At 43.1% G+C, this 15,812-nt stretch overlaps 1 protein-coding gene across 7 annotated transcripts in view; it reads right to left on the bottom strand.

The window, feature by feature from the left end:
• The window catches only part of ZFYVE26 (zinc finger FYVE-type containing 26), a 67,727-nt gene that overhangs the window by 36,559 nt on the left and 15,356 nt on the right, over positions 1-15,812 (bottom strand). For 2 of the 7 annotated variants that reach the window (XM_023182430.1, XM_023182447.1), the window contains exons 11-20: positions 14,056-14,664; positions 13,715-13,798; positions 10,172-10,240; positions 9,609-9,763; positions 6,596-6,797; positions 5,050-5,313; positions 1,798-1,917; positions 1,542-1,706; positions 743-961; positions 24-126 (exon numbers count right to left, since the gene is read on the bottom strand). In XM_023182430.1, coding sequence (XP_023038198.1) covers positions 24-126; positions 743-961; positions 1,542-1,706; positions 1,798-1,917; positions 5,050-5,313; positions 6,596-6,797; positions 9,609-9,763; positions 10,172-10,240; positions 13,715-13,798; positions 14,056-14,664 — 1,990 coding nt within the window. The remainder of the gene's footprint in view (positions 1-23; positions 127-742; positions 962-1,541; positions 1,707-1,797; positions 1,918-5,049; positions 5,314-6,595; positions 6,798-9,608; positions 9,764-10,171; positions 10,241-13,714; positions 13,799-14,055; positions 14,665-15,812) is intronic. The other 5 variants (XM_023182439.1, XM_023182456.2, XM_023182466.1 and 2 more) reach the window with 4 other exon arrangements.

Raw genomic sequence — 15,812 nt, 5'->3', positions numbered from 1 at the left:
ACTTGCATGGAGGTGGCTCCTACCTCTCTGGGGGAACTTGTCTTTCAAACAGGAGATGTGACACCAGTTGGGAAGAGCTCTGTTGCAGCAGAACAAAGGGATTTCCTACCTTGACCTCCACATGATCTGCAAAGGTAAAGAACATGATATTTGTTTGCACCACTGACTGTAAGAGTTCAGAGCCCTGTTTCCCAGAATCGAGAAAAAAGTACAGTGTCAAGATGAAGACAGTATTGAGATCCTTCCGTTAATTCATTCTAGGTAAAGAGTATTCTCAACGTGAACCTGACCACAAGTTTATCTATATCTTACCACTGCTCTAAAGACTTTCAATCCCAGATGAACTTCAGTGGGCACGTCTAGGCACAGACAGTTAACTCCTGCTCTCTTCAACCTGACTGAAGTGCATGTAGTACTTACTCTGTGAACTTAAGAAACAATCTGGTACTCATATCAGAGACTTGATTCCTCTGCTGGCCCCTCAAATCCACGAGTGGACCACAGGTCTGACAGAGATAATTTTGAGTCACTAATTCCAAGAAAATTAATTGAGTACTCTCATACAGCTATCTAGCATAAAGATGAGTAAAATAGCCAGAGATGAATAAGTGAGGAGGACCTCACAAATCTACTGTTCTTGGCTACTGCTGTATCCAGAGTCTTTTAATCATGCGTCTTTTCTCTTCCTTGCCCTGAACACTTGCAGCTGCCATGAATCTATTGCCTCTTTCTTGCTACCTACCAGGCTCAGAGCTCAAACTTTGAAGGAGAACTGCAGCAAGGGTGCTGCAGTAACTGAAGAAGGTGCCCAAGTAGTCCATCTGTCTGCTGCCTGCTGGGGTCTGTTTGCCCAGGTTCTTCTGGAGGAGCTGAGTCTGGATCTGCACAGGGTGGGCCTCTGCCTCTGGAGCTTTCTGGGCTGCCTGCTCCACCAGGGAAGAGAGCGGAGGAGTCCTGGGCTCTAAGAGGAGGATGGCAGGAGAAAGGACACAGGCTTTAGTCTGTGAGTCCAGCTTTGGGTCGATTTCTGACTGGATATGTGAACCGGGCCTCCTATGCACTGCCTGGGGCATCTGATGGCCGGGGCACTACACTTACAAGGCAAATATAAAATCCCAAGTCAGTCACTTGGACAAGTGATTCTCAGCCAGGAAGAGCTTTGGGTCTGGAGTGTATAAAATTACTCTGGTGTATATAGTTCTGTTTTTATCCTTGTCTCTGGGGTGAAACAACTTTATGAAGAACACAGCAATCTGTTGCGGAAGGGTTCATCAGTATTAATTGAGCATCTGCTGGCTATATTTCTCATTCATCATGAGAAAAATGTATCAGCTAATGGAGTGTTCACCATTCTTTCAATTGAGAGGTGGGAAAACAGGTGAAGTTAAGTTACGAGACATTGAGACATGCCCTGGCTAACTAAAGGAATGATAGAGCCCAGTTCTGGAGTCCAAGCCTCTGCTCCAAAGTGCTTCGTTACTCTCAGCTATTTCCTTTCCCCAGTTCGGCTTTTATTTGTTCCCAAGCAGACAGCCTTATACCTGGCAGCTCTAGTGCCTCTCTCAGTGACTGAAGGACCTGATCTTGCTGCTGGGAGAGGGTGGTGTGGCTGGCAACACAGTCCTCGGTTAGGCTGGGCCAGCTCATCTGAAGCAGTTCAGTGATGCTGCACCGTGGAGGGCCTCCTCCCTTTTCTTCCACACTCTCTATGGAAAGCAAATGAGAAAGAAAAAGTAAAGTCTGCTGCTGACCTAATGTTTCGAGTCCAGAAAAAGAAAAGAGAAAAAAGCAACTCACCTGATTTGGTTTGACTGGCTGACATAAGCAGATAATTGAGAATCTTACTGATTTGCTGAAGAACAACTGGAAAACCTCGAATGCCATCAGCATTTAGGAGTACGTGGTCTATCCGTCGACCTGGAAATAGATGAAGGAAGAGGGAATGCCAAAAAAAAAAAAAAAAAAAGAAATGTTTTCAGAGATTGGCACTCAGTCCTGTATTTACCTGTGAAATTTTATCCTCTCCAATATTAAGGAGGAAATATATGCTGTGCTATTTTGGGTGACAACCAGTCTACTTGGCTTATTTCATGCCTGAGATTCTAGAACTGCTGCTGGCAAGATGCCTCAGCTGTCAACAACATCAGAAGATTCAGAATCTCTGGCACTCCTATGGAATTACTGTCCCAAGCCAAATGGATTTGTCTTGGTACTGCCCTCAGCTGTGAATTTGAGTGGGGATCACATGTCTTCTTTAATTGCTTTAAGTGGTATCTTGACACTCCAACCACACTATAAACAACTTAATGGACACAGATTATTCCTTACATCTCTCCTGTACTCCCATATGCTCAGGATAATCTGGAAACACAGTAGTCACTAAATTAATTCCTAAATCAGTACATTGAAGAGATATTTGCACTCCCATGTTTCTTGCAGCACTGTTCACAATAGCCAAGAGTTTGAAGCAACCTCAGTGTCCATCAGCAGATGAATGGATAAAGAAAATGTGGTACATTTACACAATGGAGTACTATTCAGCCATAGAAAAGAATCAGATTCTGTCATTAGCAACAACATGGATAGAACTGAAGATCATTGTGTTCAGTGAAATAAGCCAGGCACAGAAGGACAAACACCACATGTTCTCGTGTATATGTGGGATCCAAAAATCAAAATAACCGAATTCATGGAGATACAGAATAGAAGGATGGTTACCAGAGGCTGGGAAGGTAGTAATGGGTGGGGGAAGATGGAGATGGTTAATGAGTATAAAAAATAGTTAGAGGCTGGGTATGGTGGCTCACACCTGTAATCCCAGCACTTTGGGAGGCCGAGGTGGGTGGATGGTGAAACCCCTTCTCTACTAAAGATACAAAAATTAGCTAGGCATAGTGGCACACCCTGTCGTTCTAGTTACTGGAGGGTGGGGTAGAGGGCTGAGACAGGAGAATCACCCGAACCCAGGAGGCAGAGGCTGCAGTGAGCCGAGATGGTGCCACTGCACTCCAGCCTGGGTGGCAGAGTGAGACTCTGTCTCAAAAAAAAAAAAAAAAAAAGTTAGAAACAATGAATAAGACCTAGTATTTAATAGCACAACATGGGGGCTATAGTGAATAATAATTCAATTGCACATTTAAAAATGACTAAAAGAGTCTAACTAGTTTGTTTGTAACACAAAGGCTAAATGCTTGAGGGGATGGACACTCAATTTTCCATGATGTGATTGTTAAGCATTGCGTGCCTGTACCAAAAAATCTCATATACTCCATAAATATATACACAGACTATGCACCCACAAAAAATAAAAAAAAATTCCTTATTGATTGACCTGAACTGTTTCAGTGATTACGAGCTTGAATAATATTTTATTTTAGGATATAAGTATTAGATGAGGGGAAGGGCAGATCACTGGACAAAAACAGCATCGTATAAGCCACTGTGTACTTTCTTTGAAGGACTATGTAAACATTAAAGGACATTTTAACCAACAGCTCAGAGGTGATTTGGAGGGGTGTAGAGAAAAGAGTTAAACAGCAGGCTTGACACTGCTATCCTTAGAACATCTGCTTGCAAGGCTGGCCCTTGGCTGGCACTGTGGACTTGGCTGGTAAGAAGTTTCCTATGCTGATATAAAACTTTCCTTAAATAATGACAGTGGCTCACTGGTCCTAAACTCTTTGTACAATGTGGTTTATGCTGAACACCTGCTTGCCTTTTGGGAACCTGGAATTTGCTACATGCTACGCAGAGGGTGTTTTTGTCACCAGTCCTCAAAAAAAAAAACCTTGGGTGGCTGGGCGCAGTGGCTCACGCCTGTAATCCCAGCACTTTGGGAGGCTGAGGCAGGCGGATCACGAGGTCAGGAGTTTGAGACCAGCCTGACCAACATGGTGAAACCCTGTCTCTACTAAATACACAAAAATTAGCCAGGCGTGGTGGCACGTGCCCGTAATCCCAACTACTTGGGAGGCTGAGGCAGGAGAATAGCTTGAACTCAGGAGGTGGAAGTTGCAGTAAGCAGTGAACCGAGATTGAGCCACTGCACTCCAGCCTGGGGGACAGAGCGAGATTCCATCTCAAAAAACAACAACAACAACAATAAAAAAATAAACAACAACAACAAAAACAAACCTCAGGCCTTGAGTCTCTAATGAGCTTCCCTATTTACAACACCTTGCAACTGCTGGCACAACTCATTGCTGGAGAAATAGGCATAGGCATGCCCTGGGTGACTCCACAGGCAGAGGACTCTCGGAAGCTTGCACCTCGTTTCCTCCAGATTTTATCCTATGAGCCTTTTTACTTTGCTGATTTTTCTTTATATCCATTTGCTGAAATAAATCTTTGCTCTATGATGATAGGCTGATTCTTGAGAGTTCTTCTAGAGAATCACTGAACCTGGGGGTGGGCTTGGGGACCCCAGACACAAGGCGCTACTCATATCATAACCTATTCACCACTTCTCCCTTTATATTACTAAGGCAGAACAGGTTCCTTTCTCCTCCACTACTCAGTCCTTCCAATGTTTGGTGCAAGTAGCAAGGACAGGTATGGGGAGTAGAACGTTGCCTAATTCTACCTTCATATACCTATGCCTTCACATACCTGATTTCTCTAAGAATTCCGTATGCATATTCTGCACTATTATTGACCTCAATGTATGATTTCCCTCCAACTGTGACTCATTCAGTTTTCCCTTACACCTGGATTACAAATTCAAGATGGTCTCAAGTTTTAGGTTAAGTGAAGTTCACCAAGGAGAGGGCATGCAGTCTTAAGGCTCAAATTCCATTGACACCATTTTAAAATGTATATTTCTTCTTTGAATTCACCTATAATTCAATAAAGAATTTCCCCAAATTGCTATGTCTATTTTGTCTCTCAACAGACTGTATTTATGCCATCAGATTGTATGTGACAAAAATTCATAATCCATTGACCATCTGTCTCCTCCAATAACTGCTTTCTTCCTTGACAATTTATCAAGACTCTCAGAAACCCATCTCATTTAAGAATGAAGGGATACAGCCAACACAGCACACTCACCCCGCCTTTCAAGGCTACTATTCAAACGCCGTTCAGCCGTCTCCAAAAGCTGCTTGCAGGTTTTCCAGAGCTGGCACTGAGAGCAAGCTAGGTCAAATGCAGCCATGGCAGGGGGACTGAGGTCTTCCAGAACCTCTCTCAGGGGAGCAGTGGGCTCCACTAGAGTCGTGCTTATCCAAAAGTCCTCCTGGAGTGTGGGGATGGGGTCTCCAGAGGTGCTGAGCAGCTTGTCGGTCACGTCAGAGATAGAGTAAAACACCATTCCTGGCCGCCCAGCAGTGGAATAAAAAGCAAGGGGTGAAAATGATTCTCACTACAACTTTTATTAGGTAAAGTAGTTACTTTAAAATTGTTTGAGGTTCATCTGCACAGGGTATCTTCTATGTATATTAGCACTATCATTATGGCCCGCTCTTATAGCTTCAAAACAGTGGCATGAAAGGAAGACCAAGAGAAACTCAGAGTGGTCCAGATGAGGGAGGGCTTCTTCCAAATGGGGTCTCAAAGTAAGTTCAGAAAGAGTGACATAGACCTGTGTGTGCTAATCAGAAAAGATCTCTAGAACACATTGCTAAAAAGCAAGGTAGACTGTAGTATTGTCCTAAGAGCCTACTTATATTAAAAACAGAAATGATGTGTGTACGTTCTCGTGAATAGGCATAGAAAATTTCTGGGATAATATATAGGGAGCAATATGTGATGGTACCATGGTATGTAGAGCCTAGGTCAGTAAGAGTTGTGAAAATGTGGAACAAGAGTCCAACTTCGAGAAATAATGAAAAGATGGGCTCTTTTGCAGTGCATCCAAGGTTGGGAAATCGAGACCTGTGAATTCTAGGGCCTAATATATATATATATATATATTTTTTTTTAGATGGAGTCTCGCTCTGTCGCCCAGGTTGGAGTGCAGTGGCGAGATCTCGGCTCACTGCAAGCTCCACCTCCTGGGTTCACACCATTCTCCTGCCTCAGCCTCCCGAGTAGCTGGGACTACAGGCGCCCGCCACCGTGCCGGGCTAATTTTCTTTTTGTAATTTTTAGTAGGGACGGGCTTTCACTGTGGTCTCGATCTCCTGACCTCGTGATCCACCCGCCTCGGCCTCCCATAGTGCTGGGATTACAGGCGTGAGCCACCGCGCCCGGCAGCCCTACATTTTAATATTCAACTTCACTTTATAGAACAGTAAAACAATATGCTTTATCCCTGAGTAATTACATGGGAAGGAAATAAACTCCTAACCATTTCCTGAAGCCAGAGACAGTGGCCATCAAAACACATGTTAAAAAGAGCATTCACAGTCTTCGTTGAAATCACACAGGATAAGCTTAATGCAGAAGGTCGAGTGGTGGTAAGTGAACAGCCTGGGCAAGGAGGATGGGCACAGCTGGAAAACTGGATGTATCAGGTTTGCTATTTTTCAAGGCAGGTGTCCTGTATTGAATTTCTGCTCACCCTCATGAGGAGCGTAGGATTTTGGTGGTTTCTCCCCTTTTACCCCCTCTCCCAGCCACCTCACCACTTATGGTGTTAGCAGGGAAGCCTGACCTGCTGCCGCAGCACTGCCAATGGCCTGTAGAGTTGAGCGGCCACTGCCAGTTCTCCGAATGGTGTTGCTACCCCCATCTGAGTTCTGGTTTTCAATCTTGTGCTCTACTTGGGCCAGTTCTTGGATCACTTCCTGGTAGCGCTCCATGAACATCAGTTCCCCTGAACTGGGTGAGGACTTCAGGTTGAACGTGAACAGCACCTGTCATGGGAGAGGGAGAGTGTGGTCTCACTGATTTAGGGAATATCCACAGATAGGAGATCTTGCCAACCATTAGACTGTGGCCCTAAGATGTCTTTGTGCTTTGTAGGGTCAGAAGGGCACTGAATGTTAGAAGAGCAGGTCATCTATAAAAAATAATTCATAAAAGTAAGAAAACCACCGAAGCCTCAGTAGAAAATAGGCAAAAGATGTGGACAATTTCAGAGGAAATATATATGACTAATATATAAATGGGAAAATATATTTTCCCTTGTCAGTAATCTAGGAATTTAAGTAACAATACCATTTTGCATCTATCACAATAACAGAGTGCAAAAATAAATCCTCAGGAGGTAGTGTAACATTAAGTATCACAATTTTTTAAAAAGCAGTTTGGCAATCCATAAAGCTTTAAAAATGTTTACATATTTTGACTCAGCAGTTTTTATGAGGAACTTTCTTAAAAAAAAATTCAAAAGGCTTAATGCCTAAACGTAATCACCTTGGCACTATATATCACAACTATTACAAGGTTAAAAATAATCTAAATCTTGAGCAACAGGGTTAAATGCAGCTACTTGATCAGACTATTGTAAGGTCACTAAAATCAAGGTTAAAAGACAAATGCTAATATTAAAATATAAAAATGCATGATATAAAGTTTTAGATTGGAAATAATCTCAGCTATATAAAAGTCATACATATTTTGGAGAAATATTGGCCAAAAAAGTAAATTTTTAATATTGGTTGTTCCATACTATAGGGTTAAAAGTAATTTTATTTTCTTGTTAATACTTTCTGGCATTTTCTTATATGTACAACTTATTCTGTCTGTATCCAGGTCAAAAAATAAAAGTTTTATTGAAAAAAAAAAAAAAAAAAAGACCATGGCTCAAGAAAAGGAGGAGAAGTGGAGGATATTTAGGGGTAAAATATCATGGGACTCCTAGTTAATTCCTCTGGATTTGAGCATTAGAAAGGCTGGGGAGGGGCTGGCTGGCATGGTGACTTGTGTCTGTAATCTCAGCACTTCATGAGGCCAAGGAGGGCAGATCATTTGAGGTCAGGAGTTCGAAACCAGCCTGGCCAACATGGTGAAACCCTGTCTCTACTAAAAATGTAAAAATTAGCCAGGAGTGGTGGTGTGCACCTGTAGTCCCAGCTACTCAGGAGGCTGAGGCAGGAGAATCGCTTGATCCCAGGAGGCGGCGAAGATTGCAGTGAGCAAAGATTGAGCCACTGCACTCCAGCCTGGGTGAGAGAGTGAGTCTCTGCCTCAAAAAAAAAAAAGAAAAGAAAGAGAAAGGCTGGGGCTGGGGAGGGTCCTATCCTCCTCCAAGGATCATAATTATCATTAAAGTGTAAGATCTAAAATGATCAGAGAAGGTTAAGTAAAAATTGTCCTATCACCTAGAGTTCCCTAGATTTATTCCTCAGCAACTGAACTCACATGAAAGAACAATTCTGATCTACATGTTAAGTAGATAAACTACCAAATACTTTACTACCAGTAAAAGTATCATTAATATGCCAAGAGGGTTTTAAACATTAGAAGAGTACTGTTTTATGCTATTAAGTTTAATCAACAGTAGAGGATTTCATATTCCTCACAGCTAAAACGTAATCCTCTTAACATTCCTATGAGGTAGAAAAACCAGGTATTATATTTAACTCCAGTTTTCAAATGAGGAAACCAAAGCTCAGAGAGGTTCAGAGTCTTTCTGATTACCATTCCAGTGCTATTTTCTCTCTACAATACAAATATTCTAGTCTGCCAGCTCTCCATACTTCTTGTATATTGAACTGGCATTCTATTTATTATTGAGACTGGGCATAATGGCTCATGCCTGTAATCCCAGCATTTTGGGATGTCAAGGTGGGTGGATCTCCTGAGGTCAGGAGTTTGAGACCAGCCTGACCAACACTGCAAAACCTTATCTCTACTAAAAATACAAAAATTAGCCAGACATGGTGGTGCATGCCTGTAATCCTAACTACTTGGGGGGCTGAGGCAGGAGAATCAGTTGAACATGGGAGGTAGAGGTTGCAGTGAGCTGAGATCGCGCCACTGCACTCCAGCAGCCTGGGCAACAAGAGCAAATCTCTGTGTCAAAAATAAAAAAAAAAAAGACAGGAAAAGGAAATTGTATTAAAATTTTAAACTAGATAAAAACATGGCCTGGGTGCGGCGGCTCATGCCTGTAATCCCAGCAGTTTGGGAGGCTGAGGCAGGTAGATCACTTGAGGTCAGGAGTTCAAGACCATCCTGGCCAACATGGCAAAACCCTGTCTCTACTAAAAATATAAAAATTGGCCTGGTGAGGTGGGCACCTGTAATCCCAGCTGCTTGGGAGGCTTAGGCAGGAGAATCATTTGAACCTGGGAGGTGGAGGTTGCAGTGAGCAGAAATTGTGGCACTGTACTCCAGACTGGGCAACAGAGCAAGACTCCATCTCAAACAAACAAACGAACAAACAAACAAACAAACAAAAACCCATGTATATGTTCAGAGAAGGAGTCAAGGAGAGAAACAAAAATTTCCATGTTTTTAAGTGGTGGGAATGTGGCTGAATATTTTCTTTTACCTTTTTAAAACACTGCTATATTAAGAACCACAAACAATTCAATATCTTTCAATCCGCCCTGCTGAAGACTGGGCCTGGGCACATGGAAACCCCCTCCTGCTTCTGCTGCTTCTGCTTGATGCGGACCCCTGAGTGCTCCCAGGTGGCTCTCGTTGCACATGCTCCGAGCCTTACCTGATGCTAAGTTGTTCAGGGGCTGAAAAGGTATGGCCTAGGCTCCCCTTACCTGATGGGCTTCTGCAAAGTTTCCGCGAAGGATGCAGGATGCCAGCAGTGACTCAGGTGGGGAGAACATCATGGGGAGGAGTGAACTTTGAGGATGGGGGTGCAATCTGCTGTCCAGCTCATTCTGCCCAGACACGGCACTCAGACTTCCCTCTGCTGGGACACAAGAATGTGTGGGGCCAGAGAAGCAAGAGGAATTGAGGAAATGCTATATTGCTGACACCTACCACCAAACTTTTATCTCCTCAATGTCCTTCTGTAAAAGGTCTGTAAATAGGTCTTAATTTTTCCTCAAATGAAGGGCAAACCTATGCTATCATCTTTGAATACAAGATGTTAAGTGCCAACTACCTTCTTTGAGTATTTACCTCTATTTCTCCCTGTTGCTGGATAACTAAATTGAGAATGAAACAATCCTTTCCCTTCTCCCAGCTAAAATCTGGCCATCTGCCAACCTTGAATAACAACCTTGACTGCTCAATCCCAGCTTTACACCATGGTGTGTGGCAATTCTATACCAGGGCAAAGCTGCTCAAAGTTGGCAACTGGTGGAAATCTGCATACCTGATGTACTTGTGCTCGGTTCACTACTTGTACTTTCCAGGGATGGGTTGGAACCTCTGTCTCGGCTATCTATGGGTATTGGGAAGAAGACAGAAAGTCAATCATCAGCTCCTTACAGAGTAGGAAGTGTGAAGTTGGCTTGACAGCCAAGATCTGTGTAGTTAGAGACAGAGGACAATGAGTAACTATGACACCTGCTGCTCCTTCTACAGCAAAACACAAGCTCCTATAGACCAAAGGCAAAGGGTGGGCTGAATATGACAACAGGGTTCACCTGGGCAGTAGCCTATACCAGTGGTTCCTAACCTGTGGGTCTCAGAGCCCTACGAACTTTCAAGTTATTTTTAGGGGTCAGTGATCAGCACCTGCTCAGTAAGCACTGGCAGTATTCTGAAAAAATAAAAGCACAACTGTTATGACCAGGAAGTAGTAGGGACACAATATTTCCTCACACAGAAAAAGGTATCTTCACACTTGAAAAGGCAGACAACTGGCTGGGTGTGGTGGCTTACACCTGTAATCCCAGCACTCTGGGAGGCCATTGTAGCAGGATAGCTTGAGGTCAGGAGTTTGAGACCAGCCTGGGCGACACTGCAAGACCCTGTCTACACAAAAAATTAGAAACAAATTAGTTGGGCAAGGGGCCATGCACCTGTAGTCCCAGCTACTCATGGGGCTGCGGCAGGAAGGATTGTGTGAGCCCAGGAGTTCAAGGTCACAGTGAGCTATGATTGTGCCACTGCAATTCAGCCTGGGCAACAGAGCAACACCCTATCTCTATTAAAAAAAAAAATGTAGGGAACCAAAGTCTAAGACCTGGCTGGCCACGGACCATGATATTCAAAGTCTCAGAGAAAAAGCTTCTTCTCTTCTCAACACCAGGCTTCCTAACGTGCTAGAGCTTTCTAACAGAGGCTCACTATTTCTTAGCGTGCTCATTCGAGTGGCTGTCTCAGCCTCATGCAAGGGAGGCCCCTCAGTTCACTGTTTGGAAGCCCTTTAGAAGGAACAGCTGTAGAAAAGAGATGATGGATTGTGCATTCTTGTACTGAATGGGTCAAGTGGATGCAAACTCTGCCTTCTGACACAAACCAATTAATGTAGCAGCTTAAGGGACTTAGCAACTCAACCTTGAAGGTTTCTCTCATGGCATCCTCCACCCCACTCAGTATGCTCACCTTTCATGTTGCCACTTAGCTAGAGCCTACTGATTCTCTGGAGCTTGGTTCAAGAGTCAACTCCTTTATGAAATCTGTTGCCCTTACATCTGCAGGTCATGCTGATACCCTGTTTTAAGACATTTCTTCTGTTTTCAAGCAGGGCCTTAGGTCACTTTAAACTTTCCATGTATACTGTCTAAGCAGGTACATTACAAATTGTTTGAAGTCAAAAGCTTAGCTTGTGCCTCATTTACCTCCCTCAAGACACCTAGTACTGTTTAGCCCATGGGAAATCCTCATGAATTCCTTTTAATTTTTAAAAGATCAACACCAAAAGCCATAATGAAAACTTGATTCTCTAAAAATTTAATACTCCTGCATAATATGCCTGTATTAACTTCTCTAAGAAAAGTCCATAAGTGGAATCAAAAGGCAAAATAAAGAAAAAATAATAGCACATCATGAGAAAATATTTTCCTTAATGTATAAAGAGCTTTCTACAATTCAACATGAAAGAGATTCCTAAGAGAAAAATGGACCTTAGACATTAGGCAGTTTACAGAAAAATATAAACAGCCAATAAATATATGAAAAGATATTCAATCTCAAAACTAAAAAAATACTACTAAAGCAATGAAACATCATTATGATATTAAGTATACTGGTGAAGGTTTTAAAAAATCTAATACTACTGACTGATGACAGTATGTGCAAATAGGCAATCACATATAGCTTGCAGAACTATAAATAATAGGAGGGAGAGAAGGATAGGGAGAGGGTTATTAATGAATATAAAATCAGAGCTAGACAGGAGGGATCAGTTCTGCTGTTCTATAGCACTGCAGGATGAATATGGTTAACTATAATCTATTATATATTCTCAAAAAGCTAGAAGAAAGTTTTTTTTTTTTTTTTTGAGATGGAGTCTCACTCCGTCACCCAGGCTGGAGTGCCGTGGCACAATCTCAGCTCACTGCAACCTCTGCCTCCCAGGTTTAAGTGATTCTCATGCCTCAGCCTCCCGAGCTGGGCGCCCACCACCACACCCAGCTAACTTTCATATTTTTAGTAGAGACAGGGTTTCACTATGTTAGCCAGGCTGGTCTTGAACTCCTTGCCTCAAGTGATCCGCCCGTCTAGGCCTTCCAGAATGCTGGGATTACAGGTGTGAGCTACCGTACTTGGCCGAAGAAAGGATTTTGAATGTTCACAATACAAAGAAATGACAAATGTTTGAGGTGATAGATAAGATATTACTCCAATTTGATCATTACACATTTTATAAACATATTGAAATATCACTGTGTATCCCTTAAGTATGTACAATTATTATATGCCAACTAAAAATAAAAGGGAGGCCGGGCCCAGTGACTCACGCCTGTAATTCCAGCACTTTGGGAGGCCTAGACGGGCAGATCACTTCAGGTCAGGAGTTCAAGATCAGCCTGGCCAACATGGCAAAATCCTGTCTCTACTAAAAATATAAACATTAGCCGGCTGTGGCAGCGCGCACCTGTAATCCCAGTTACTCAGGAGGTTGAGGCACAAGAATCGCTTGAACCCAGGAGGTGGAGGTTGCATTGAGCTGAGATCGCACCACTCACTCTGGCCTGGGCAACAGAGTGAGACTCCATCTCAAAAAACAAAACAAAAAACAAAACAGAACAAAAAAAACAGGAAATAAAAATAAAAGGGGAAAAATAATAAGACCTACTTCATAGTATTGTGAGGATTAAATAAGTGAACAATTACAAATATAAGGAATGTAGAGCAGCATCTGGCATACAATGAATACTTAATATTAACTCTTACAGAAAAAAAGAAATACATATTGGTCTACCTTATTTTTAAGGCAACTGGGTAATATCTATCTATATTTTATATCCACATACATCTAACCTAGTAATTCTGCTGCTAGGAGCTTATCCTATATTTACACAAGTATGCACAGACATGTATAAGGTTGTTTACTACAGCACTGTTTATAATAGTAAACAACTTGAGACTTAAACGTACATGAACAGGGTGTTTTTGACAATGGAATACTAAGCAGTATTTAAAATGATAAGTGAAAAAAGTTTTCAATTTATAGTACAATACATCTGTATATATAAAAGGATATAAACGAAAAAAGCAAGCTGCAGTTCTCAATATATAGTATAATGCATGTGTATATATAAAAGGATATACAAGTTTATATTGCATGGAAAATTTCTGGAAGGATACACAGGAAACTATTAACAAGTGTTACCTTGAGGGAGTGGGAATAGGATAATTTTACAACACTTTTGTTGTCTTTGACCATGTGCTGTTTCTTAAAGAGTATTAGACAAGTAGCATTACACCACTTGCCTAGTGCATGGGAATGAGCTCTTCAGATTACCTGCCTGGCTCCTTCTTGTCCGACGACCCCGGCGGACACTGGGGTGCCGTGTGGCAGGCCGGTATCTTCGGGAAGGTTGCTCCTCTGAAAGAGCAAACCCAATAGGACACACAGGAGAGTGATCAGCTTTGATTTGGCCCCCTCTTGGCATAATAGGTGGGGGAAGGTTTGCACTGGGCTCTGAGACACGGAGCATAACCCAGTGTTCTACACTGGTTGCCACGGTGATGATATGCCCTGAGTTACGGGGTGACTCCCATGTACTCCTAGCTCTCTCCCATATTCCCAGGATCTTTCTCCCTCCCCACCTTCTGGTCCCACCAGTTCCACCCACCTCTCACCTGAACGATGGTTGCTTGTTACCACTTTGTATCTCCACTGGGCCTCAGAGAGAACCTTGGAAAGTCGATGCAGGCGGCTCTGCAGTCCATCTCTGCTTCCTGAGCAGCTCTGACCTTCTTGCTTTTGCTTCTCAGGGGGAATGTGGCTACTGATCTCATCCAGTTGTTCTTGGAGAAGCCTGAGGAAGGCCCCTATTGCAAATTCATCAGCCAGAAATCCACTGATACCACTAGTAAAGTGTTTTAAGTCCAAAAAGCTGTGCCTATGAGGCCCTGGGTAACTGTCTTTTGGCTCTGCCTTCACACAGCTTGGCACTGTATAAGCAAGGGTCTTTGGGACTCCCAGGGAACCCCGCTCTGACTTCCTTTCAGGATGTGCTATGTGCTGAGGGCTCTCTGATGGGGACCTCAAACCTAAGGGGCTCTTCCCCTCAATGTCATCATCCTCAGCATAGTCCTCAGGCAAGTGAGGCTCTGGGTGAAGATCAGCAGAGGTGATGAGAAGCAATGAGAAGATGTTTTCCAGAAGCTCCAGGCACAAAGAGTCAGGAATACTGCACAGATACTGTTGACACCTGGCCAGGTAAGTTGAGAAGAGATTTGCAGCACCTTCAAAAACATGTACAAGAGAAGAGGCCAGAGAAAGAGAAGACAGAGAATGCAAACATTAGAAACATTACCTCCCAGAGTCAAACATTCTCACAACTTTAGCTCATTTATTTATTTTTTAATTATAAGGGAACTGAGGTTACAGTGAGAAGAATAAGAGAGACTTCTTAGGATGTCTCGTCATGATTTGCTGAAAGATTTTGCTATTTCAAAAGTACAGCTCGCCATGGGCAGTGGCTCATGCCTGTAATCCCAGCACTTTGGGAGGCCGAGGCGGGTGGATCACCTGAAGTCAGGAGTTCGACACCAGCCTGGCCAACTGGTAAAACACTATCTCTACTAAAATATAAAAATTAGCCAGGCATGGTGGTGGGAGCCTATAATCCCAGCTACTCAAGAGGCTGAGACAGGAGAATCACTTGAACCCAGGAGGTGGAGGTTGCAGTGAGCCGAGATCATGCCACTGCACTCCAGCCTAGGCAACAGAGCGAGACTCTGTCTCAAAGGAAAAAAAAAAAAAGTACAGCTTGCTGAAAACTCATTATTTTGTATCTGCTTTGTGAATATTACATTGTTCTTCATCCCTGATAAGGACTCCATATTTCAGTTCCAGGAATGAAGGTAACATGCAGACACTTCACTCCTCAATTCTATTTCCACTTATTTTTACACTAAAGATGATCATGGTGAGCCGGGCGCGGTGGCTCACACCTGTAATCCCAGCACTTTGGGAGGCCGAGGAGGGTGGATCACAAGGTCAGGAGATCAAGACCATCCTGGCTAACATAGTGAAACCCCGTCTCTACTAAAAATACAAAAAATTAGCCGGGTGTGGTGGCAGGCACCTGTAGTGCTACCTACTCAGGAGGCTGAGGCAGGAGAATGGCTTGAACCTGGGAGGCGGAGCTTGCAGTGAGCCGAGATCGTGCCACTGCACTCCAGCCTGGGCAACAGGGCGAGACTCCATTCCAAAAAAAAAAAAAGAGATGATCATGGCTACCTAGATCTCTTAAGAAATCCTTAATAGGCAAAAATGACCATGCTAAGAGGTAAAGGTCTATTCCAAAGCTAGGAGAGAGGGAAAACTGACCACTAGTCACAGAAGGCAAGTTAAGAAATTGTAAATTATTAAGAAAAATGAGAGAGGA

Source organism: Piliocolobus tephrosceles, chromosome 6, assembly GCF_002776525.5.
Source record: "Piliocolobus tephrosceles isolate RC106 chromosome 6, ASM277652v3, whole genome shotgun sequence".
In the NCBI taxonomy this organism is placed as follows: Eukaryota; Metazoa; Chordata; class Mammalia; order Primates; family Cercopithecidae; genus Piliocolobus; species Piliocolobus tephrosceles.
This window is presented reverse-complemented; position numbering and strand designations above follow the sequence as displayed.